The sequence below is a fragment of the Ambystoma mexicanum genome, chromosome 1q (assembly GCF_040938575.1).
Source record: "Ambystoma mexicanum isolate Mex_15411 chromosome 1q, UKY_AmexF1_1, whole genome shotgun sequence".
Lineage (NCBI taxonomy): Eukaryota > Metazoa > Chordata > Amphibia > Caudata > Ambystomatidae > Ambystoma > Ambystoma mexicanum.
This window is the reverse complement of record NC_090922.1, coordinates 1,528,109,055-1,528,134,232: the sequence shown is the minus strand read 5'-3', so window position 1 is coordinate 1,528,134,232 and position 25,178 is coordinate 1,528,109,055. Positions and strand designations below refer to the sequence as shown.

The 25,178-nt window shown below is 51.5% G+C and overlaps 2 protein-coding genes across 2 annotated transcripts in view; one reads left to right on the top strand and one right to left on the bottom strand.

The window, feature by feature from the left end:
• Positions 1–25,178, top strand: part of TIE1 (tyrosine kinase with immunoglobulin like and EGF like domains 1) — a 538,492-nt gene that overhangs the window by 293,094 nt on the left and 220,220 nt on the right. Inside the window, exons 7-9 of the mRNA XM_069642443.1 lie at positions 8,201–8,329; positions 8,856–9,001; positions 18,818–18,962. Coding sequence (XP_069498544.1) covers positions 8,201–8,329; positions 8,856–9,001; positions 18,818–18,962 — 420 coding nt within the window. The remainder of the gene's footprint in view (positions 1–8,200; positions 8,330–8,855; positions 9,002–18,817; positions 18,963–25,178) is intronic.
• On the bottom strand, positions 21,626–25,002 carry LOC138523098 (glutamic acid-rich protein-like). Its single transcript, XM_069635413.1, has 6 exons — positions 24,904–25,002; positions 24,625–24,822; positions 23,390–23,869; positions 22,969–23,241; positions 22,496–22,787; positions 21,626–21,798 (listed from the first exon to the last, which is right to left on the bottom strand). The coding sequence occupies exons 1-6, from the start codon at positions 25,000–25,002 to the stop codon at positions 21,626–21,628; spliced, it is 1,515 nt and encodes a 504-aa protein (XP_069491514.1).

The window sequence follows — 25,178 nt, the reverse complement described above, 5'->3', positions numbered from 1 at the left end:
GTTCTGGCAGTGGGCGCTGGCACACCAGAGAGCCCACAGTGGGCTTTGTATAGCTGGCATGCCTGACATGCCAAGTTCTGGCACCGGGCACTGGCAGACCAGAGAGCCCACAGTGGGCCTTGTATAGCTGGCGTGACTGACATGCCAAGTTCTGGCACCGGGCAGTGGCACATCAGGGAGCCCACAGTGGGCCTTGTATAGCTGGCAAGCCTGACATAAGTTCCGGCAATGGGCGCTGGCACACCAGAGAGCCCACAGTGGGCCTTGTATAGCTGGCATGCCTGACATGCCAAGTTCTGGCACCGGGCGCTGGCACACCAGAGAGCCCGCCGTGTGCCTTGTATAGCTGGCGTGACTGACATGCCAAGTTCTGGCACCGGGCGCTGGCACACCAGGGAGCCCACAGTGGGCCTTGTATAGCTGGCATGACTGACATGCCAAGTTCTGACACCGGGCGCTGGCACACCAGAGAGCCCGCCGTGCGCATTGTATAGCTGGCGTGCCTGACATGCTAAGTTCTGGCACCGGGCGCTGGCACACCAGAGAGCCCACAGTCGGCTTTGTATAGCTGGCGTAACTGACATGCCAAGTTCTGGCACCGGGCGCTGGCACACCAGGGAGCCCACAGTGGGCCTTGTATAGCTGGCGTGACTGACATGCCAAGGTCTGGCACCGGGCGCTGGCACACCAGAGAGCCCACAGTGGCCTTGTGCAGATGGCGTGACTGACATGCCAAGGTCTGGCACCGGGCGCTGGCACACCAGAGAGCCCACAGTGGCCTTGTGCAGATGGCGTGAGTGACATGCCAAGTTCTGGCACCGGGCAGGGGCACACCAGAGAGCCCACAGTGGCCTTGTGCAGATGGCATGACTGACATGCCAAGTTCTGGCACCGGACGCTGGCACACCAGAGAGCCCACAGTGGGCCTTGTATTTCTGGCGTGACTGACATGCCAAGTTCTGGCACCGGGTGCTGGCACACCAGAGAGCCCACAGTGGGCCTTGTATAGCTGGCATGCCTGACATGCCAAGTTCTGGCACCGGGCGCTGGCACACCAGAGAGCCCACAGTGGCCTTGTGCAGATGGCGTGACTGACATGCCAAGTTCTGGCACCGGACGCTGGCACACCAGAGAGCCCACAGTGGGCCTTGTATAGCTGGCATGACTGACATGTCAAGTTCTGGCACCGGGCGCTGGCACACCAGAGAGCCCACAGTGGGCCTTGTATAGCTGGCATGACTGACATGCCAAGTTCTGACACCAGGCGCTGGCACACCAGAGGGCCCACCGTGGGCCTTGTATAGCTGGCAAGCCTGACATGCCATGTTCTGGCACCGGGCGCTGGCACACCAGAGACACCCCTGTGTGCCTTGTATATCTGGCGTGACTGACATGCCAAGTTCTGACACCAGGCGCTGGCACATTAGAGAGCCCACCGTGGGCCTTGTATAGCTGGCAAGCCTGACATGCCATGTTCTGGCACCGGGCGCTGGCACACCAGAGACACCCCCGTGTGCCTTGTATATCTGGCGTGACTGACAAGCCAAGTTCTGGCACCGGGTGCTGGCACACCAGAGAGCCCACAGTGGGCCTTGTATAGCTGGCATGCCTGACATGCCAAGTTCTGGCACTGGGCGCTGGCACACCAGAGACCCCGCCGTGTGCCTTGTATATCTGGCGTGAGAGACATGCCAAGTTCTGGCACTGGGCGCTGGCACACCAGAGAGCCCACAGTGGGCTTTGTATAGCTGGCATGCCTGACATGCCAAGTTCTGGCACCGGGCACTGGCAGACCAGAGAGCCCAGAGTGGGCCTTGTATAGCTGGCGTGACTGACATGCCATGTTCTGGCACCGGGCGCTGGCACACCAGAGACACCCCTGTGTGCCTTGTATATCTGGCGTGACTGACATGCCAAGTTCTGACACCAGGCGCTGGCACATTAGAGAGCCCACCGTGGGCCTTGTATAGCTGGCAAGCCTGACATGCCATGTTCTGGCACCGGGCGCTGGCACACAAGAGACACCCCCGTGTGCCTTGTATATCTGGCGTGACTGACAAGCCAAGTTCTGGTACCGGGTGCTGGCACACCAGAGAGCCCACAGTGGGCCTTGTATAGCTGGCATGCCTGACATGCCAAGTTCTGGCACTGGGCGCTGGCACACCAGAGACCCCGCCGTGTGCCTTGTATATCTGGCGTGAGAGACATGCCAAGTTCTGGCACTGGGCGCTGGCACACCAGAGAGCCCACAGTGGGCTTTGTATAGCTGGCATGCCTGACATGCCAAGTTCTGGCACAGGGCACTGGCAGACCAGAGAGCCCACAGTGGGCCTTGTATAGCTGGCGTGACTGACATGCCAAGTTCTGGCACCGGGCAGTGGCACATCAGGGAGCCCACAGTGGGCCTTGTATAGCTGGCAAGCCTGACATAAGTTCCGGCAATGGGCGCTGGCACACCAGAGAGCCCACAGTGGGCCTTGTATAGCTGGCATGCCTGACATGCCAAGTTCTGGCACCGGGCGCTGGCACACCAGAGAGCCCGCCGTGTGCCTTGTATAGCTGGCGTGACTGACATGCCAAGTTCTGGCACCGGGCGCTGGCACACCAGGGAGCCCACAGTGGGCCTTGTATAGCTGGCATGACTGACATGCCAAGTTCTGACACCGGGCGCTGGCACACCAGAGAGCCCGCCGTGCGCATTGTATAGCTGGCGTGCCTGACATGCTAAGTTCTGGCACCGGGCGCTGGCACACCAGAGAGCCCACAGTCGGCTTTGTATAGCTGGCGTAACTGACATGCCAAGTTCTGGCACCGGGCGCTGGCACACCAGGGAGCCCACAGTGGGCCTTGTGTAGCTGGCGTGACTGACATGCCAAGGTCTGGCACCGGGCGCTGGCACACCAGAGAGCCCACAGTGGCCTTGTGCAGATGGCGTGACTGACATGCCAAGGTCTGGCACCGGGCGCTGGCACACCAGAGAGCCCACAGTGGCCTTGTGCAGATGGCGTGAGTGACATGCCAAGTTCTGGCACCGGGCAGGGGCACACCAGAGAGCCCACAGTGGCCTTGTGCAGATGGCATGACTGACATGCCAAGTTCTGGCACCGGACGCTGGCACACCAGAGAGCCCACAGTGGGCCTTGTATTTCTGGCGTGACTGACATGTCAAGTTCTGGCACCGGGCGCTGGCACACCAGAGAGCCCACAGTGGGCCTTGTATAGCTGGCATGACTGACATGCCAAGTTCTGGCACTGGGCAGTGGCACACCAGAGAGCCCACAGTGGGCCTTGTATAGCTGGCGTGACTGACATGCCAAGTTCTGGCACCGGGCGCTGGCACACCAGAGAGCCCACAGTGGGCCTTGTATAGCTGGCATGACTGACATGCCAAGTTCTGGCACTGGGCAGTGGCACACCAGAGAGCCCACAGTGGGCCTTGTATAGCTGGCGTGACTGACATGCCAAGTTCTGGCACCGGGCGCTGGCACACCAGAGAGCCCACAGTGGGCCTTGTATAGCTGGCAAGCCTGACATGCCAAGTTCTGGCAGCGGGCTGCTGTGAAACCGATAAGGTGGTTGTTTATGTCTAGAAGTGGCCCTTCGGCCTTGATGCCATAGGTCAGCAGATGAAGCTACTTCATTCTCATCATCCTCTCTACTAGCACCAGTCTCATCTCTCCTCTGTCTGGACATTATGGTTGGATGACGAGTCTGCGTGCTGCACGAGCACTGTGCGTGGCAGAGCCACTGCCACGGGCGCCAGGGGGTCCAACCTTGAAGAGTGATCCTGCACAGGCCTTGTGAGCCCCTCACCTGCAGCAGCTCGGCAGATATCAGGACGTGGGCCTGCTTCCCTTGGTGCCTTGGTGCACGGGCGGCAGAGACATATATATTGTGGTACATATATTCCGACACCATCCCGTAGTGGAGTAGGCTGGGAGCAGCCATGTGCAGCGTTGAAGCTTCCTGCGCCGAGCCTGGCCGCCACGTGACCCGCTTAGGCCCCAGAACTAGACGTCGCACCCCACTTGCTCAGAGGCTGAGCTCGCGCCAGCCTGGCCCCGCAGACAACCTCGTTGCCCATTGGTAGCAGCTCAGGGGAGGCCCGGCTCAATAGCTACGCTTCCACAGAGGCTCGTGCAGCTACTGGCCTTGCCTCAGAACTGGCCTGTCCGCTTTATGAACTCCCGGCTGCCATGGCGTCCATCTTACTCTAGGCCTTGTAGAGGCAGGATCTCACAACACTGAGGTAGGTCACCCTCCAAGCCTGACTTGTGCTGGTGGTGTGAGCAGATGGGGCGTGTGCTGCTGTTCACAGGGTGAATTGTGTGCTGGTGTCAGCAAATTCTATTTGTGTTGCTGTTCACACTGTGGCTTGTGTGCATGTGTGAGCAGATGGGCTGTGTGCTGGTGCTCTCATGGCGTGTTGTGTGCTGGCGTGAGCAGCTGGGTTATGGGCTGGTGCACGCTGCCAGGGTGTATGCTGTTGCACACAGGTTCATTTGTGTGATGCTGTGATCAGATGGCTTGTGTGACAGGGGTTAGTTATATCATGGGACATCTCGCTCAGCCCATCCTTGTGGCTCACTGTCTTGTTGGGTCGCCTTCCTGCCGGGCAGAGGTAGGAAATGACCATATATGATCATAATATTTCCGGCCCAGCCAGACCCCGGGGAGAGGTCTTTGTGTGGTGTAATCTGGTCTGGACTGGGCAGGGAACCCCAGACAGTCTAATCCGCACGCACGCCAGAGTGGTGCCACCGCCTCTTTTCAGATGGCCAGCTGCACGTAATAGCCAATCAGGGTTGGAAAGTTGCAGGTCCTCTGGTAGGTGGCTTGGGGTCTCCTCGCCCCAGGTTTCAGGAGGGGATTGGGAGCCATCCCACAGGTTGACTGCTGTGACTGAGGATCTAAATCCCAGCGGCTACCGAGTGAGACCCGGAAGCGGTTAATGCAACCCGTGCTCCAAAACCACCTCCTCTGTGGCAAAGCTGTGCTCTTTAGCATCCAAGGAACACCTGCTTGATTTCTCCTTCCCTTAAACTATAGGGAACACCTGGGTTATGTTCCGCAGGCCACTGGACCTCCTCTGCAACATCTGGGCACTCCTCTATCGTGGGACCTGGGACAGTTGCCAGGGCTGTAGAACTTGCAAGGCGACTTCGTCAGGGACCTCGGCTCTGCGGCTCAACTGCTGGTGCTGCCCACCAGGGCCGAGGACTTTGCTGGAGATGCAGCCCTGTGTTCTTCCTCACCACTGCCTGCAGACTCTTGCTGGGACAATGAGAGAACTTACCTCCTCTGCTGCATCTCTGTGGTCCATCTTCATTTTGGGGACCACAGCAGAGTCATTTCTTCTCCATAAGCCTGGAGGAACCCTGCACCGGGGGTCAAGACCAGAGACCAGAACCAGCGACTCTGTGGAGAACTGAACCTCACTCCATGGCTTACCTCATTTTGGATTGTGGAACCTGCTTAGTCCTTAAGGATACCAGTGCGGGAGATGTCCCATTGCAATCATTTTGGACTGCAGGTATTTTCCCCATTCTAAGTGAAGCCCAGACAGGTGTGCGGCAGCGCCACCTTTATTTGTTATCCTTTTGGCTTCACTCCTCTACACATTTTATTATTTTACTGCATGGCGGCCTTTTGTGTCACTACTGAGCTCAAAATGTCAGGCCATGTTGTTTAAGGCCTTTCTTTGTCCTTCATTGTGTTAGGGTATCTCGCCCTTGGGCAAGGATAGGTTGTGAACATGTATGTTGAACCTTTTTGCTGGCTCTGCCCGAGGACTGGGTCATATAACTGGTTTAGGCTGGGTGAGGGGCTACAGGCAGTAGCCCCAAATACATCCAAGACCTTGTATAAAGCCAGGACAGTACCTGAGCCGGCTGTCCGTGATTTCAAGGCTGCCCAAAGTTTGAATGTTGGAGGCCCCCTGATAGGTGGCCTCTGGTCCCCCAGTCTTACCACTGGAGATAAGGACTTGAAGCACAAGAGGCTGCGGAGGGCCACTGGAAGACTGCCGCTGGGACCACAGTTTCCCACACAATCTACCACAAGACGAAGCACTGCTATTCCGTCAATGAGTCCCACCCTACATTCATAAAGGCTCTGAAACACCCTCTAACAGAGTGGGGTACATGTATAATGACTCTGTTTATTGCCACAGAGGACCATCTAAAGAGACACGCAGTTCCAGTAAATCCGGTAAAGTGCCGTGAGCGAAGGAACATATAACGGACAAACATGGAAACTATTACGAAGCCTGGTGCTCCTGGACTTGGTAAGGACACCCAGACATGGGGTAAGTAAATGACGTCTCTTTCTTATTTAGTTGCACAGGTCTTCTTTAGGCGGCATTTGCCACTCAGGCCACTCGGGCCACTCAGGCCACCACCCTCCTATCTTTCTTCACTTCTCATCAACCGTTACCCCACGTACTACATACTGCACTCTCTCCCATCTATGTGTCTCATGGCTTCCCTCGACCAGAGAAAGTGATGGCCTGAGATACCTTTCAGTGGTTGGTCCCACCTTACACATATGCACATACATGTACAGCCAAAAGACATCCCCCTTTGATCCACTCCAGCCCACAACCTTCACAGCAAACTTAAGTCTCAACATTGTAAGTATCTGGGTCCTGCTGGTGGCCTCGGTGCCTCAGGCAGCCCAGCTCAGGTGAGCAATTGTTTTACAGACTTTCAGGAACTTACCTCTGCCCCTTTGAATTCTGGGGGGCGGGGGGTGATGTGTATGGAAGTGCGGCCCCAACTCTTTCCACCCCGTCCTCTCTACCGTATCTGTACGTATATAAGAGGCCGAGCAGATGCCAAGATGTGTGACGCTGAATTCGCTTCCCAGGGCAGAGCAAGGGCACATCATGCCGCCCTCATAGGGGAGTAGCCTGCCCTCACAGAAAGATAGGTTGGTGCTCTGTGGGAGGAGAAACAGAGAGGCAGGGCCCACCAAAGTGAATTAAAATGTTCTAGGCAACTAGAGGTCCTAGTCCCAATGCATCAACATCCAGACATGGGAATGGTTCTGGATTGTGTGCTCTAGCACCTTGAAGCATCTTTTGTGCTAGATGGAATTACATATAATGATCTCAGATCAAATAATCGGACAAGGAATATGGCGAAGTACTACTTTATTCTCATTTGAAAAAGTAGGGAGAACCGACAGGCATCGGACTGATGCATGCACACTCCCACAGCAGCTTGATTCCATAGAGGTCGTATACCCCAATATGCCTCATCTATGATGTCATTCTATGTGGCAAATTATAAAACCTATAAGGAAACATATCTACACAGCATGTGAATCTAAGCAGATACAAGCATCAGAAATATGATTACGATGAGTAATGTATACCATATTTACTACAGCACAGACAAAAAACATTTATGAGCAGTGTTTATTTTGGTATGTTGGAGTTTTCACAGCAATATGTGCCTACTCTAACACCACATGTTTCAGGATTGTCAATGTAATGATTTGTTTGCACGTGTGCAAGTTAACGCCAGTTTTGTGATCAGTGCTGTGCTAAAGCGTGCCCTTTCTTTATGGTGGGTCGTTACTGGACACTTTCCTCCAGAAGTTGATTTTAGAAAAGGAAGCAATACCAACGATGAGCGCTCTGGAGCTGAACTCAGTGAGATATGTGAGGCCTCACACATGATGTGTAGAATTGTATTCTTCTCCGGAATCCTCTCTGCACATGCTGCCAAGTGTGGCCACGCTGTCCCATGTTTAATGACGATGAAGAGTTTGCATAGGTGCACCCGTGTGCTTCTCCTCACTGGTCAAATCTACTCAAGACTTTGCTTCTTCTGCACTCGCATGGATACCTTTGATTTTTTGATAAAGGCCGCATTTAGAGTTTAAAGCGTGAAGAACCTGAATGCAAAAAGGATACATCACCAGTGACTAATGTGTGTGTGTGTATGTGTGTGTGTGTATGTGTGTGTGTGTACAACAGACACAGCGATCGACGGGTGCATGTCAAAGAGTCAACGAGTCCACCAGCCGTCTCTTTCCAGTAGGCCATGCAGTTCTCGACACCAGGCAGCTGCCCAACCTCTGCCGTGATGTCTCTTGGCACTTGATTGCCTGCACTCCATGTCCTCCCCAGGTCCATGTGCACCTCCCACCGCTATCCTCCACTAATGGTTCTCCTTTCTCTTCTTCCCCAAAGCCTGCCCCAGCAGCCACTACGGTGCCGACTGCGCCCTCCAGTGCCAGTGCCAGAACGGAGGGACCTGCAATCGCTTCAGTGGCTGTGTGTGCCCCACCGGATGGCATGGCCAGCACTGCGAGAAATCAGGTGAGAACCTCTCCCCACAGCTGCCCTCCTCTCAATCTTCTGTCTCTCTCTTTGGAGGCCACGTGGGGGACGTCGTATTGCTAAGAGCTGGGGTGATAGCAAATACAGAGGGTGGTTTAATCATGATATGGGTGATGTGAAGGTCCCATGGTTGATTAATATTGATCAGAGAGGCAGCAGTGGAGAACCTCAATGGTGGTTTGCTTTTTCCCTGTTTGTTAGAGAATGGGTGTGATGTGAAGGTCACATTGTTTCTTTTAGTTAATCTGATCCGGAAATTGATGAAGCCAAGGCAAGGCAGTGGGCTCCCATGAATCCAAGATGGTATCATATTGATTGATTGGGATGATATCCTATTGATCTCAGCAGAGGTGGGATGAAATCACGGTCTCATGAGGATGACCACTCAATGAAAAGTGGTTTTACTTGTACAAGTTCACCATGGTTTTCTGTTCACATGTTCTCGCTGCTGTTTCCTCTTCTCGCGAGCTCTGCTGATTACACCCTTTCACACTTCTGCCTCCAGATCGTATCCCACAGATTATCGACCTGATGCCGGAAGTGGAATTTAATGTGAATTCTAGCCCAGTGGTCCAGTGCATCGCGACGGGGAACCCACCACCTGTGCGAGACAGCATGGAGCTCCGCAAGGCAGATGGCTCAGTGCTCACGGTGCGTAAAGGGTGTGCAGTGTAGTGTGAAGCATTTGGGTGTGTGGCGCAGTGCCCGAAGGCTGGAGTCTGTGTTGCATACTGTATCGTACAGTTTGATTGGAGGCTGCAGTGTGGCAATGTAGGCTGTGTGGCACAGTGTGTGTGTGAGGTGCAGTATGGGGCATGCAGGTTGTGTAGTGCACTATATGAGGGGTTGAGCGTGGGCCATGTGGTTTGTCCTGTGTAATATGGTAAGTTTGGGGCATAAGCTGCAATGTGGGGTTTGTAGGGTGTGTGGTGCAGTCAGTGTGTGTGGGCTGGTATGGGGCATGTGTGCAGTGTGCTGCAGAGTGACAGGTATGGCACATGGGAGGGAAGTGGGGCGTGTACTGAATGGCATTGTCTGCATCGTGTATGGTTCTTTGTGGTGCATAGTGTGAAGAGCTGACTGGGTGAATCCTGAAGGCTCTTCGGATAAAGTGATGTGAGCCAGTCAAGGATGTATTTGAGGCATTCCTACACAATTCCGCATGTCAGCGTGTGACGAAAACTCTTCCGGGGCACCAGTGGCCCAGGGATGAATATCGATCTAAACCATCAATCAGCCCCACACCTCTAGTACACCAGAAGGGATACGAACAGATTGGAAACATAAGTCAATTATAAACCTCCTTGTTTAATTTTGGTGACGTTGACCGAATGGCAGAGGACAGACAGTTTTACGAAGGAAAGGGATGCAATCTGGATACTGACAGGTGGGTAAAGTAAAGCAATCAGCCTTAACTGGTCAAGGTTCTTTGGTTTCAGCACCAAAGGGAGAAAGGGGCTGTGAATGTCACTAGGGCCTTCCGAGAAGGACCAGGGGGACAGAACCAACATGTACCTGGTTCTTGAGATGATCTTGATGCACAACAGTATCGAGTCGATTCAAGGACGCTTTGTAGCTCCAGCGACAGAGTACAAGACGGGAGACATCTGCGGGTATCACATGGCAGGCAGTTCAGCAAGTGAGGCTGGGTGGACGGCTGCAGGCTGGCCTACAATGCGGCTTCGGGTCAAGAATCATTGTCTCTGTCCTGGTTAGTGGATCTGGAACGCTGGTCGAGGCGTGTCGACGGCTTTATTGACTGCACAGTGACAACAGTCAGTGGTGGAGCCGGTCGCGGTCCGAGGGCTCGACTTCATCGAAAATGACCTTAAAAGATGGACGCTGGTTGATCCTTGTTGTGGCACTCCTCCTAGCTTCTTCGCTGGGCACGTGTCGTCCTTTAAGGAGGATGGCCCAAAGCTGAGGAGAGTGTTTGCAGGCAACATCATTGTCCTTTGGTCAGAGACGCTCCGTCACTTCCCACCTAGGAATCACACTGGCAGAACCTACCAGGGCACACTGCGTGCTGGCCGGGTACTGGTTCTGGAGCTGCTAGACGGGTCCTCTGAGTCCGGTATCTCCCTCTGTTCATTGGGAGATGTTTAGGGAAGGGATCTTGCTTCCCTCTTGGAACTCCTGGCCTTCTTTCACTGGTGGAAGAGGTAAAGTAGACTGTACCTTCAGCCAGGGTCCAAATGAGTCCTTCTTCTTACTTCTTTCGAAGTCAACAGATGATCTGCTATGTGAGGAGCCCAGCCCTCTTTTAAAGACAAATGAGCTCCAGTGATGGGTGTAGGCTAAGCCTACCTTAAAGAACCAATCCTGGGTACACATCAACAATCTTCTGTTATGCATGAGGTCAGGACTATAGTATTCTGCAACAGGACAGAGAAGGGGATTACAACATATACCTCAGGCCCACCCATCTTCCTGTCTGTTGTAGATCAAAGTGTCTCTCTGGTTAACTGGGCCCTCTGTGACTGTTGATTAAAGCTCACTGTTCCCTTGAAGATTGTGCTGGGAGCAGACTTCCTGTCCCCCCCCCCCAAACCACATACTTCTCCACTCTGAAAGGGGTCTGCTCTGCAGGGACACCTGTGGTAACTGCTGGACCCAGACAGGCCATTCACTGTCTTTCATACAGAGAGGTGGAACTAGCTTCAAGTTGACACATTGCATACCCAAGGGGTGTCAGTCCTGCCTCCCTGTTGTCTCTTCGGCAACCAAGTCCACTCAGCAGGCTTGCCTCATTTATCTCGTTATTAGGCACTGCCACCAGCGGAGGACAAAAGAAATGCAGATCCATGGAGCCTTTGATTTTCAGATTAGGCTGCTCATGCTGGAGGAAGATGTGCCTCCCCCCTCCTTGAGATGCTTTGATGTACCCAGGGCTGTCACATTCCAGCTGAATATGACAGGCGATGACAGCGCCTGTAGGCTGTGTTTTCCCAGAGTACATGTGACTATGCGTCATTCATTTTCATCATTAAAAAATCAAAAAAGGCCAGGTGATCACACTCTCCCTGTGCAGATGGTTGAATTCCTCAAAGTGGGTTATTTGGGGAACACTGGGCACGGAAGTAGGAGGAAAGGCAGACCAGTCTTGAGACTTTGGGGCAGCAATCGTTGCATCTAAAACATACCTTGATGACCTCTAGAGCATGGTGCCAAATGATGTCTTGTGGGGACAATGTAATCCGATGAGGACGTTGTCATGGTAATCACTGGATGAACTCATAGGAAGGATGCCGGAATGATAGAGTTGGTATTGTCAGTGAGATATCTATGCAAAATGTATTTTTTGTTGGATTATTGTTTAAATCATGGACCTAGCTCAAGCATAGTACTGGACATGGTGCGGCTAGCCAGCGTTTGGGCTAGCATCTTTTAACAGTAGTGCTGTGCTGTGAGTTGGCATCTGTGAATTCATTGGGATTAGTCCTCGGTCAAGTATTGTTGAAGCCATGTTTTGCCAGCTTTGTGGAATTGGAGATTTTGGGGGCATTATAAGCAGATGCAGTGATGAGCTCCAGGGGATTGGAGCGTTACAAGAAAAGCATTGTTTGGTGGTCCTCTCTTTGCGAGCGAGTTGTGATTTGAGCTGGCTGATCGTTTTGCTTCATGACGAGTGTGTGCCACCAGATATGTGGAGCTTAGCTGCCAGGTATGTTGCTGTGCTACTCGTGACTGCTTTATAGATAATACATGCCGTCTTGAACAGTATTCTAGCATGAAGAGAAAGCCAGTATAGTTTGCACCCACAGTGAGGCATGCTGCGGTATGGTGGAGCACTTTTCAGGAAGCTACGGGAGCAGCCTGGCTCCTCATCAGGAGGGCATTTACCCTGTTGATATGCATGACCTTCACTATGGTCCAGAAGTCCTGCTGTGGAATGAAGGGTTTGATTTTGCCAAATGTGTAAACTTGCATACAGGCTGTTTGGTCCTTCTTGGCCATGGGCCCCTGGAAGGACATGTAAACGTCTAAGGCTTTTTCGCAATCCGAGAGTTGTGTAATTTCAACCCTTCTAGGTGCACATCATTGAGCCACAGTTGGAGAATGTGTTGTTTAGTGGGGGGACCCATGAGGACTAATTGCGTCTTGAATGGGCTAAGTTTGAGGTAGGTAGTCGACATCCAGGATTGGATTATGGCTAGGCAATTGCAGAGGACTGATATCCTGAGGGCTTTTTACTCTCAAATGTAACTGAATATCATCCTCATATTTGTGGATGGCAATATCGGGTCTTTGAGGAGTGCGTCCGGGTGCTCCATCTAAAAGTTAAGGAGGATTATTGAAAGGATGGAGCCTTGAGGGACTCCACGGGGGACTGGGAGTTGGTTAGATTACAACATGTTCATCTGCACAGCCAAATGTCTGCCCGTGAGGTAGTAGGTAAACCAATTCAGGACAGTGCCTGTGAATACCATCCTGTCAGTGTGGAGTTAGTGGAGGATGCAGTAGGCGACAGTGTTGAACACAGCCGAATGGGCAAGGAGGATGAGAAGACATGATTTGGAGGGCATCGTCCACCACCTCGATGATGGCAAACTCGATGCTACACATATGACACCAGTCGTGAGGATGTCCAGGAATGACTCTTCACTGAGGGAGGTGTTAATGATGCTGAGGAGTGTGTTGGGCACTGGGACCATCAATTGTTTGGTGATGGAAGCTTGGGCTGCAGACCACTAAATGCCATGTCTGTCTAGGCGGCAGGGCGTGAAAGCTATTCACACCCATGGGAATTCCTGGCGCGTGGAAAGTTTTCTTTTTTGGGAGATGTGCTGAGCACGAGAATATCTCTGATCGGAGTGAAAAAAATAACAAAAAACTGGCAGCCTCCACGGAAATAGAAAAGGGACTAGTTCCCTTTTCAGATGATGGCGGACATGTAAAACATGTTCAAAAATGCCTGCCGTCATCAGAAAAGGGACCTGGTAATTTTTTTTTTGCAATAGCGTTGGCCGTTTTTTTCACTTTTCTTCCCGAATGGAGAGTGCGGTGAAGCCACAGTCACACCCAGGAAAGATGGATTGTGATTGGCCAGTCTGCTTTTCCCTGGTGCGAATAGACAGTGGTCCTGAAGTATCCCGCAGAAGTACATTACAGTAGTCCAAGTGGCTAGTCCCTAACCAGCAGACTTGGCCAATGGCATGCAGGGGCACATCCCATGTAGCCACCTAATGTTAACCTACTAGACTGTAACATCTAAGCATCTAACCTGGGATAACAGGTTGACAAGTTTCCCAAAAAATAGGGGTGGGTGGGGTGTTGTGAGAGATAAGTGTGAGAAACACCTCCTCCAGTTCGCGATAGTTAAGATGACACCAGATAGACTTCATTCAGGCTGAGATGTCATTCTGGCTGAGATGTCATTCTGGCTGAGATGTCATTCAGATTGAGATGTCATTCAGGTTGAGAAGTCATTCAGATTGAAATGTCATTCAGGGTGAGATATCATTCAGGTTGAGATGTCATTCATATTGAGATGTCATTCAGGCTGAGATGTCATTCAGGCTCAGAAGTCATTCAGACTGAGATGTCATTCAGGCTGAGATGTCATCCAGGCTGAGATGTCATCCAGGCTATGTGAATGTAAAGACACACAGATTTCAGTTTTGCAGTAACTGCTATCATGTGGTAAAATGAATAGGCATGTTTTAACTTTAAAAAAAACAGTTCTAGATTGGTAAAAGTGGTTGAAAAAAGTAGTGGAACCGTTAAAAGTAAAAAATAAAAGTAGTGGTACCCCGCTGCCATTAGCTCCCGCTCACTTCAACCAATGGTCCTCTTAGAGTTAATAACTTAATTGGAGCTGTAACCCCAGTACTGGTGTGATAAAACAATTTCAACCAGGTCTCCCTTCAGCCACTCGATTTGTAAGCACTATGCGTGTCCTTCACTGAAGTCTGCCTGGAAACAAGCATTGGCAAAGCCAACAGTTTTGGCTTGTGTATAATTATTATTAGGCATTTGCCAGGCACTGCTATTATATGCCCAGATACTGGCACCATTTTGCATTTGCTACCATCAATGGCCAATTAATATCACTATATCAGTGTCTGTCAAGTGTCTTTCCCATGACTACACAAAAGCTCCAATGCTTGTTTCTGATTGGTACCACTGCTCCTGTGCCTTGCCTTTTACCCTATCACCTAGCCATGCCTCTATCTCTAATGATTCAGATGGTCCCAGAGGACAGTGGGAATCATAACAGCCTGGTATCCTGATGCTAGACACAGAGACCACAGCTACCAGCATGCACCACATTCCTTATACAGCCATAGTGGTCGGTGAAACACAGGGAGCACCACCTTCCACAGACCAACAGCAAAGACTGAGGACTTTCAGTCCCAATAGAGGTTTCACCAATACAGCCACCATAAGCAAAAGGAGAAAAGAACCTTGAATAGGAAACAACTACAAGTACCACAATACACCTGGGACCAATGGCCAAACTCCGGTCTAGTCCAGAAAGTGAGAAATGGTTGGGCTGAGTTTTGTGGACTTTCTCCATCCATTGAGGAACCCAATGGGAAATCCAACACTTTCCCAAGTATCCCCAACTCTGCTACGAGGAGACAATGGAACAACCATGGCAGAGCTAGAGCCAGGAGGCAGCTATGCAGCCGAGAGGGAGTGCAGAGATCACTCCCAAAACACTCTAAAGACAGTAACTTGCCTTACACAGGAAAAGGAGAAAGAGGGCAAATACCATCCTATAAAAAGGAACTGCCTGGCTGAGTGGAAGGCACAGATGCTGAAAGGGTGTGGGGTTAAATGCCCTTATGACCCCTCACAGGAAAAGCCCACAAGGTGAGGACATAGGAAGGATTTGGTTTACACAAGCATGGGGTGGTCCAGAGAGGCAGCTGACTCAAGTGCCCAATGGGAGCCTAGGGGGGGTTTCCAGACAGGAAGGCGAGGGCCATAAAACCCAGGAGGAGAGTCGTTTGGGCGAGGTCAGAGGAGGTGTAGGAGGACAGTGAGACCACAGAGGAGTGTGAAACAGTGGTAAGAGGAGTTGGAGTGAAGTACTGGGCATTTTGGATAGAGTGAAGCTAAGGTGTAGGGATTGAGAGAGTGATTGAGGGTAATTTCTGGAGAGAGAGCAAGAGGGTGGCTGAGAAGGGGGCTAAGAGGAGGAGTAAGAAGAGGAGGGGAGAATAGTATGCAGGAGTGTGAGGAGGAGAATACAGAACACAAGGGGAACAGGAAGGGGTAGTGAGAATAGGAGTACAAGAGATGGGAAGTAGGACGATTAGGATTACTGGGAGGAGCAGCATGCACGTATTGAAGTGGGAAAAGGAGTAGGAAGAGGAGCTCCATTACTGATCTAGAAAACATCATCATGAGAGTACCATAACCACAATTCAAGGTTCAGCTCTGGTAATGATCTAGAACACATCATCAATAGAGGACATGAACCACAATTAAAGGTTCAGCTCTGGTAATGATCTAGAACACATCAGCAAGAGAGGACCATAACCACAATTCAAGGTTTCGCTCTGGTACTTTTCTAGCTTCATAGAATATTATGCCAAATTTGTGAAAGGCTTTGAAAAGGAAATATAAAACATGCATGCATTATTGAAGAAAAATACTAACCTCACGTGATCAGAGGACTGTGGATTTGAGAGTCAGACCCCCGAGGAGGAGGTAAAGAGTGCCCCCAGCCTGGGAGCATTCAACATGGAGGGCACCACATTTATCACCATTGATGGGAGTGAAAAGGGACTTAGAGGTGGTCTCATCCAAATACAGAACTATCAGGAGGTCACCATAAACACTAACTGGTGGTGGTCTAGTGTTTTATACACTTCAAGACACTTGCGTGGCACCGACCCTTGACAGTAAACACAGACCACAAGCCTCACATAATTATGGTGGGCACAAAGGCATGTCAATAGCCCTACCAAGAATATGCAGATGGGCTTTGAACATAACAGAGTGAAATTTGAAAGGGGTCTATGCCCCACGCCACAGAGTGAAATGTGAAAGGGGTTTATGCCCCACGCCGCAGGAACAGTGCGGCAGATTACCTCCCAGATTACCCACTGAAGGGACGGAGTGTGGTGCAGTGGAGCTGCAACATGCCGCTGCTGAAGAGAACACGTACACTGTAGCAACCTCAACCCTGGCCCTGGAGAAGTGGCTGGAAGGGATAAAGCAAGATGGAGAGGCGTGCAGCGTTTGCAAAAGAATGAAGGAAATCTGGAGACCTGAGAGGTAAGAGTGGCCTGGTTTTAAGGGAAATGTAGCCGACATTGTAGATTGGGACCTGGAAATGAGGGGGGGGGTGTTTAATGCATCTGTAGAGTTGAGTAAGAAGGCCATGGAGCTGGTCTATGAAGGGCCGTTAGGTTACAGCATTACCCAGAGAAGGATAGGAGAGCATTACTGGTGACCAGGCATGTGTTTGGACATTGAATGGTTGGTAAAAGATTGTGGTCCTTATGGAGCAAGAAGAAAAGAGGGACAAACAGGGAAGGCACGACGAAGAGGAACACGAAGATATTTCTGGAGCAGTTGCAAACTGAATTCGGCCTCTCCTTCTGATCCCATTCCCCTTGCCGTTCTTAAGGGTATCCTGCCGGACATTACTCCCTGGCTTATGACAGCAGTCAATCTCTCCTGTCAGCAGGGCTCCATTCCAGGCCACTGTTATCCCACTTTAGAAAGAAACCCTCACTTAATGCTGCCACTCTGGCCAACTATCGCCCTATCTCACTTCTTCCAGTTCTTATGAAACTACTAGAATCACTTGTTTCTTCACTTCTATCCTCATTTCTTCAGTCTTCCAATTTCTTTAACTCATTTCAGTCAGGTTTCCGACCAGGTCGAAGGACCGAGAGTGTCCTGGTGTCTGTGGTTGATGACCTCACCATGCTGGTTGACTGGGGTGCAGTGGGAGCTCTGATTTTCTTAGATCTCTCTTCAGCTTTGACACTGTAGAGCACACCACCCTGTTGTCCCACATGATTTGTGCCGACCTTTCTGGCCCTGTCCTGACCTGGAACTCTTCTTTTCTTACAGATGGGTCTCTTTTGCTCCCGCCATTTAATTACTCTTCTCGTGCACTTTTCTGTGGTGTTCCTCAAGAATCTGCCTTGTCTCCAATGTTGTTCAACATCTATGTTGAGCCATTGTTGGGTCTCATCCACTCCCACGTCTTCCGGTGCTATACCTATGCTGACGACACCCAGATGTTACTCCGCTTAGATCTGGACCACTCTGAGGTGTCAGGACGGCTGTGTGACTGCCTGGCGGACGTAGAAGAGTGGATGGGCAGAAACTGGCTAATACTCAACAGGGACAAGACGGAGGTCCTGGTGGTAGGGCACCCACTGACACTGCTCTTTGGTCGTCATCTCTATGGCCCACTGCACTGGGTGCTGTTCCTGCTCCTGTGTCTCTAGTAAGAAGTCTTGTAGTCTATCTACCTGCTGCTACACTGTCTATGTCTGCTCAAGTCAGTGCTGTTTGCAAAACTGGCCCTTTCCTCCTACGGGTATTCTGAGGGATTCTGCCTTTTCTCCCTGCCCAGCTGCGTCTGCTGGTGGTAGCTCCTGCTGGACTTAGTCATATCGACTACTGTAATGCCTTGTTTTTGGCACCACATGTGGGGCTGGTGCGCAGGTTGCAGCTCCTTCAGATCCTTGCTGCTAGAGTTGCAACATCCACTCCCTACCGTGCTCTTATTACTCCAGTACTCCACTCCCTGCACTGGCGCTGTCACTAAGAGGATTGATTTTAAAGCCCTATGTTTGGTACACAGAGAATTTTATGATCAGGGAGCCGATTACCTGTGTGATCGTTTTCTACCCTACGTTCCAGGCCGTGCTCTTGGCTCTAGAAACGCTCTCCTAGTGACTGTTCTGAAGTTCCACTTCTCTAGGATTGGTTGTCGGGCTTTCTCTGTTGCAGCTGCCAAACCGTGGAATGATTTGCCTGTTGCCCTTAGACGGGATGAGAATCACTTCCAGTCCCATCGTTATCTGAAAACTCGCCTCTTTTAGGGTGCTGCTACCCATTAGTATTTCCATGTGCTATCCTCGTGCCATGATGCCCTTGGGTGACCGTGCTCGTTATAAACGTTGATAACATAACATAACATAACATAACAACGGGGGGGATGGAGAACGTGAGAGAAATGGGCAAGTGTGACTAGTGTGAGAAGATAAAATGTAAGGAGCAAATTGAGTAGAGGTGTACAAGAGAGCAGAAGTATTACAATGAGAGAAATGTTAGAGAAAGTACAGGGTGAGACTCATGCTTCTCCAGTAGGAATCATACTGATGGTGAGTTCAGACCTCAGGCTCTTGTGAAAAGGTGAACAGGTTTGGGCAGTATGAGTTCTTTCCAAAGGAATTTCAATGGCAGATTTGAATGTGTATTTTTCTGTGTTAATGTCGATTTGTCAAAAATAACTGTGTCATTCCACCCCCCATGTCCTCTCCGCAGGCCAGCATAGCCATCATGGAGTCAAATAAAACCACCTCAGAATTCAACCTGCCAAGGTTAAGCATGTCCGACCGAGGGTACTGGGAGTGTCGCGTTTCCACAAGTGGAGGACAGGACAGCAGGAGGTTCTACCTGCACGTGAAAGGTGAGGAGGAGGGGGAGGTGGGCGGTGAAGGGTCTATGGGCATGTGAAAGGTGAGAGTGCATCTGAGCCTGAGGCGGCTTGAGATGCATCTGAGAGCTGAGTGGAATCAGGACAGCAGGAGGCTCCACCCATATGTCAGACATGAGGGGGCAGAACAGGAAGATGCTCAACTTGCATATGAGAGGTCAGCAGGGACAGTACTGGAGAAGGTGCCATGTGCATGTGGAAGGGGAGGGGGCCAGGATAGCAGGAGACTCCATCTGCCTATAAGGGGTGAGGAGGGGTAGGATAGCAGGAGACTCCTTTTGTCTATGAGGGGTGAGGAGGGCCAGGATAGCAGGTGACTCCATCTGCCCATGAGGGGTGAGAAGGGCCAGGATAGCAGGAGACTCCATCTGCCTATAAGGGGTGAGGAGGGGTAGGATAGCAGGAGACTCCTTTTGTCTATGAGGGGTGAGGAGGGCCAGTATAGCAAGAGTCTCCATCTCCCTATGAGCAGTGAGGAGGGCCAGCAGAGCAGGAGACTCAATTTGCCTATGAAGGGTGAGGATGTCCAGTGTAGCAGGAGACTCCATCTGCCTATGAGAGGTGAGGAGGGCCAGGATAGCAGGAGGTTCCGCCTATATGTTAGATATGAGGGAGCAAAACAGGACGATGCTCAACTTGCATATGAGAGGTCAGTACTGGAGACTGTGCCATGTGCATGTGGGAGGGGAGAGGGCCAGTTCAGCAATAGGCTCCATGTGCATGTGGGGGGTGAGGAGGAACAGGATAGCAGGAGATTCCATCTGCCTATGAGGGGTGAGGGGGCAGGATAGCAGGAGATTCACTCTGCCTATGAGGGGCGAGGAGGGCCAGTATAGCAGGAGACTCCATCTCCCTATGAGGGGTGAGGTGGGCCAGTATAGACGGAGACGGTTGTAGGTCAAAGGATGGAAAAAAGGGCCGAATGACAAAAGGGTTGAGTCAATTCGACTGAAAAAAAGGATCGAAAGTATTATTTTTTTTTTGGGGGGGCCCACCCCAAACCCCCCTTTCTGGTGTAAAAATAACCCTTTAAAGCTACACTAGAGCATAGAAAATATATATATATTTGACATTTTTTTTCGATCCTTTGGTTTTCGGTCGAATGCACTCTCACCTTTTGCATTCAACCCTTTTGTTTTCTAAACTTTAACTGGACACTGCCAGAGACCCCATCTGCCTATGAAGGGTGAGGAGGGCCAGTGTAGCAGGAGACTCCATCTGCCTATGAGGGGTGAGGCGGGCCAGTATAGCCGGAGACTCCATCTGCCTATGAAGGGTGAGGAGGGCCAGTGTAGCAGGAGACTCCATCTGCCTATGAAGGGTCAGGGGGGCTAGGACAGCAGGAGGCTCCACCTATGTGTCAGATATGAGGGAGCAGAACTGGACGATGCTCAACTTTCATATGAGAGGTCAGTACTGGAGACGTTGCCATGTGCATTAGGGGAGAGGGCCATGTCAGCAATAGGCTCAATGTGCATGTGCTAGGGGAGAGGAGGGCCAGGATCGCAGGAGACTCCATCTGCCTATGAGGGCTGAGGTGGGCCAGGATAGCAGGATACTCCATCTGCCTATGAGGGTTGAGGTGGGCCAGGATAGCAGGAGGCTCCACCTATATGTCGGATATGAGGGGGCAGAACAAGAGGATGCTCAAATTGCATATGAGAGGTCAGAAGTCACAGTAGTGGAGAAGGTGCCATGTGAATGTGGGAAGGGTGAAGGCCAGTTCAGCGATAGGCTCCATGTGCATGTGACGGGGTGAGGAGGGCCAGGATAGCAGGAGATTCCATCTGCCTATGAGGGGCGAGGGAGCAGGAGGAGACTCCATCTGCCTATGAGGGTTGAGGAGGCCCAGGATAGCAGGAGACTCCATGCGCCTATGAGGGGTGAGGAGGGTCAGGATAGCAGAAGACGCCATCTTCCTATGAGGGGTGAGGAGGGCCAGTATAGCAGGAGTCACCCCAGGCCTAATATGTGTGGCTGGTTCTATTAGCTGGCATGTCCTCTTTCTCATGCTGCAGTGCTTAACATTAAGGTGAGGAACAACCACCAGAACAACCAGATGGTGGTCGCCCCCTCCACCTTGATGTGCTGACACTTGCTTCCTCCAACTACTGACCAGTATAGTGGATGTGGGGGACAATGGATTCCATGTGGTTCTTAAATGTGGCTTCCTAGCACCCCCAAATGTGGTTACACATTGCAGTCAAGCCCAATCTAAAAAGCATGCTCTATTTGCCCTGCTGCACAATCTTGTTGCAGAGCTTGCACACCACTGAGGACTGCGTGCTCTCTTTGGGATGGTGGAAGTGATGCTACATACAGGTGGAGGGTAGTGTAGGGGTTGTTTAAGTCCTTTGTCCCATCCTTAGGAAGTGAGCCATCAGCATCAGCATGGTCAGCCTCCTTCTCTTTTGCCTGCCACCCCCCTCTTCTTGCTGCCACTCTTCCTCTAGTCCCACATGTGCACACTAGTTCTGCTTCCCCCTTTCTTCTGCTTCCTTGTGTTCCACCTATTGCTGCCCCTCCTCCTCCTGCTTCTTATCCATCTCCTCAAGGTCCACCACCTGCTTCTCATCCATCTCCTTCCCTCCTCCTCCTGCTTCACATGCATCTCCTCGTGGTGCACATCCTGCTTCTCATCCATCTCCTTCCCTCCTCCTCCTCCTCTTGCTTCTCATCCATCTCCTTCCCTCCTCCTCCTCCTCTTGCTTCTCATCCATCTCATCATGTTCCTCCTCCTGGTTCTCATCCACCCCCTCATGCTCCTCCTCCTGCTTCTCATCCATCTCCTTCCCTCCTCCTCCTCCTCCTGCTTCTCATGCATCTCCTCATGGTCCACCACCTGCTTCTCATCCATCTCCTTCCCTCCTCCTCCTCCTCCTGCTTCTCATCCATCTCATCATGTTCCTCCTCCTGATTCTCATCCATCACCTCATGTTCCTCCTCCTGCTTCTCATCCACCCCTCATGCTCCTCCTCTTGCTTCTCATCCATCTCCTTCCCTCCTCCTCCTCCTCCTCCTGCTTCTCATGCATCTCCTCATGGTCCACCACCTGCTTCTCATCCATCTCCTTCCCTCCTCCTCCTCCTCCTGCTTCTCATCCATCTCCTTCCCTTATCCTCTTGCTTCTCATCCATCTCCTTCCCTTATCCTCTTGCTTCTCATCCATCTCCTCATTTTCCAATTCTCATCCATCTCATCATGTTCCCCCTCCTGCTTCTCATCCATCTCCTCATGACCACCTCTTGCTTCTCATCCATCCCCTCATGACCACCTCTTGCCTCTCATCCATCTCCTTCCCTCCTCCTGCTTCTCATCCATTGTCTCATCCTCCACCTCCTACTTTTCATCCATCTCCTCATGGCCCACCTCCTGCTTCTCATCCATCTCCTTCCCTTCTCCTCCTGCTTCTCATCCATCTCCTCATGGCCCACCTCCTGCTTCTCATCCATCTCTTTTCCTTCTCCTCCTGCTTCTCATCCATCTCCTCATGGCCCACCTCCTGCTTCTCATCCATCTCCTTCCCTTCTCCTCCTGTTTCTCATCCATCTCATCATTTTCCTCCTTCTGCTTCTGATCCATCTCCTCATGTTCTTTCGCCTGCTTCTCATCCATCTCCTCATTGTCCACATCCTGCTTCTGATCCATCTCCTCATGTTCATTCTCCTGCTTCTCACCCATCACCTCATGTTCCTCCTCCTGCTTCTCATCCACCCCCTCATGCTCCTCCTCCTGCTTCTCATCCATCTCCTCATTGTCCACATCCTGCTTCTCATCCATTGTCTCATGGTCCACCTCCTACTTTTCATCCATCTCCTCATGGCCCACCTCCTGCTTCTCATCCATCTCCTTCCCTTCTCCTCCTGCTTCTCATCCATCTCCTTCCCTTCTCCTCCTGCTTCTCATCCATCTCATCATGTTCTTCCTTCTGCTTCTCATCCTTCTCCTCATGTTCCTCCTCCTGTTTCTCACCCATCACCTCATGTTCCTCCTCCTGCTTCTCATCCATCTCCTCATTGTCCACATCCTGCTTCTCATCCATTACCTCATGGTACACCTCCTGCTTCTCATCCATCTCCTCATGTTCCTCCTCCTGCTTCTCATCCATCTCCTCATGTTCTTCCTCCTGCTTCTCATCCATCGTCTCATGTTCCTCCTCCTGCTTCTCATCCACCCACTCATGCTCCTCCTCCTGCTTCTCATCCATCTCCTCATTGTCCACATCCTGCTTCTTTGTCTCATGGTCCACCTCCTACTTTTCATCCATCTCCTCATGGCCCACCTCCTGCTTCTCATCCATCTCCTTCCCTTCTCCTCCTGCTTCTCATCCATCTCCTTCCCTTCTCCTCCTGCTTCTCATCCATCTCCTCATGTTCCTCCTCCTGTTTCTCACCCATCACCTCATGTTCCTCCTCCTGCTTCTCATCCATCTCCTCATGGTCCTCCTCCTGCTTCGAATCCATCTCCTCATGTTCCTCCTCCTGCTTCTCATCCATCTCCTCATGTTCTTCCTCCTGCTTCTCATCCATCGTCTCATGTTCCTCCTCCTGCTTCTCATCCACCCCCTCATGCTCCTCCTCCTGCTTATCATTCATCTCCTCATTGTCCACATCCTGCTTCGAATCCATTACCTCATGGTACACCTCCTGCTTCTCAGCCATCTCCTCATGTTCCTCCTCCTGCTTCTCATCCATCTCCTCATTGTCCACATCCTGCTTCGAATCCATTACCTCATGGTACACCTCCTGCTTCTCATCCATCTCCTCATGTTCCTCCTCCTGCTTCTCATCCATCTCCTCATGTTCTTCCTCCTGCTTCTCATCCATCGTCACATGTTCCTCCTCCTGCTTCTCATCCATCTCCTCATGTTCTTCCTCCTGCTTCTCATCCATCGTCTCATGTTCCTATTCCTGCTTCTCATCCATCTCCTCATGTTCCTCCTCCTGTTTCTCATCCATCTTCTCATGTTCCTCCTCCTGTTTCTCATCTATCTCCTCATTTTCCTCCGCCTGCTTCTCATCCATCACCTCATGTTCCTCCTCCTGCTTCTCATCCATCTCCTCATGGTCCTCCTCCTGCTTCTCATCCATCTCCTCGTGTTCTTCCTCCTGCTTCTCATCCATCTCTTCATGTTCGCCCTCCTGCTTCTCATCCATCTCCTTCCCTCCTATTCCTGCTTCTCATCCATCTCCTCATGGTCCTCCTCCTGCTTCTCATCCATCTCCTCATGGACCTCCTCCTGTTTCTCATCCATCTCCTCATGTTCCTCCTCCTGTTTCTCATCTATCTCCTCATTTTCCTCCGCCTGCTTCTCATCCATCTCCTCATGGTCCTCCTCCTGCTTCTCATCCATCTCCTCATGTTCTTCCTCCTGCTTCTCATCCATCTCCTCATGTTCTTCCTCCTGCTTCTCATCCATCTCCTCATGTTCCTCCTCCTGCTTCTCATCCATCTCCTCATTCTCCTCCTCCTGCTTCTCATCCATCGTCTCATGTTCCTCCTCCTGCTTCTCATCCATCGTCTCATGTTCCTCTTCCTGCTTCTCATCCATCGTCTCATGTTCCTATTCCTGCTTCTCATCCATCTCCTCATGTTCCTCCTCCTGTTTCTCATCCTTCTCCTCATTTTCCTCCGCCTGCTTCTCATCCATCTCCTCATGGTCCTCCTCCTGCTTCTCATCCATCTCCTCATGTTCTTCCTCCTGCTTCTCATCCATCTCCTCATGTTCCTCCTCCTGCTTCTCATGCATCTCCTCATTGTCCACATCCTGCTTCTCATCCATCCCCTCATGTTCCTCCTCCTGCTTCTCATCCACCCCCTCATGCTCCTCCTCCTGCTTCTCATCCACCCCCTCATGCTCCTCCTCCTGCTTCTCATCCACCCCCTCATGTTCCTCCTCCTGCTTCTCATCCACCCCCTCATGCTCCTCCTCCTGCTTCTCATCCACCCCCTCATGCTCCTCCTCCTGCTTCTCATCCATCTCCTCATTGTCCACATCCTGCTTCTTATCCATTGTCTCATGGTCCACCTCCTACTTTTCATCCATCTCCTCATGGCCCACCTCCTGCTTCTCATCCATCTCCTTCCCTTCTCCTCCTGCTTCTCATCCATCTCCTTCCCTTCTCCTCCTGCTTCTCATCCATCTCCTTCCCTTCTCCTCCTGCTTCTCATCCATCTCATCATGTTCTT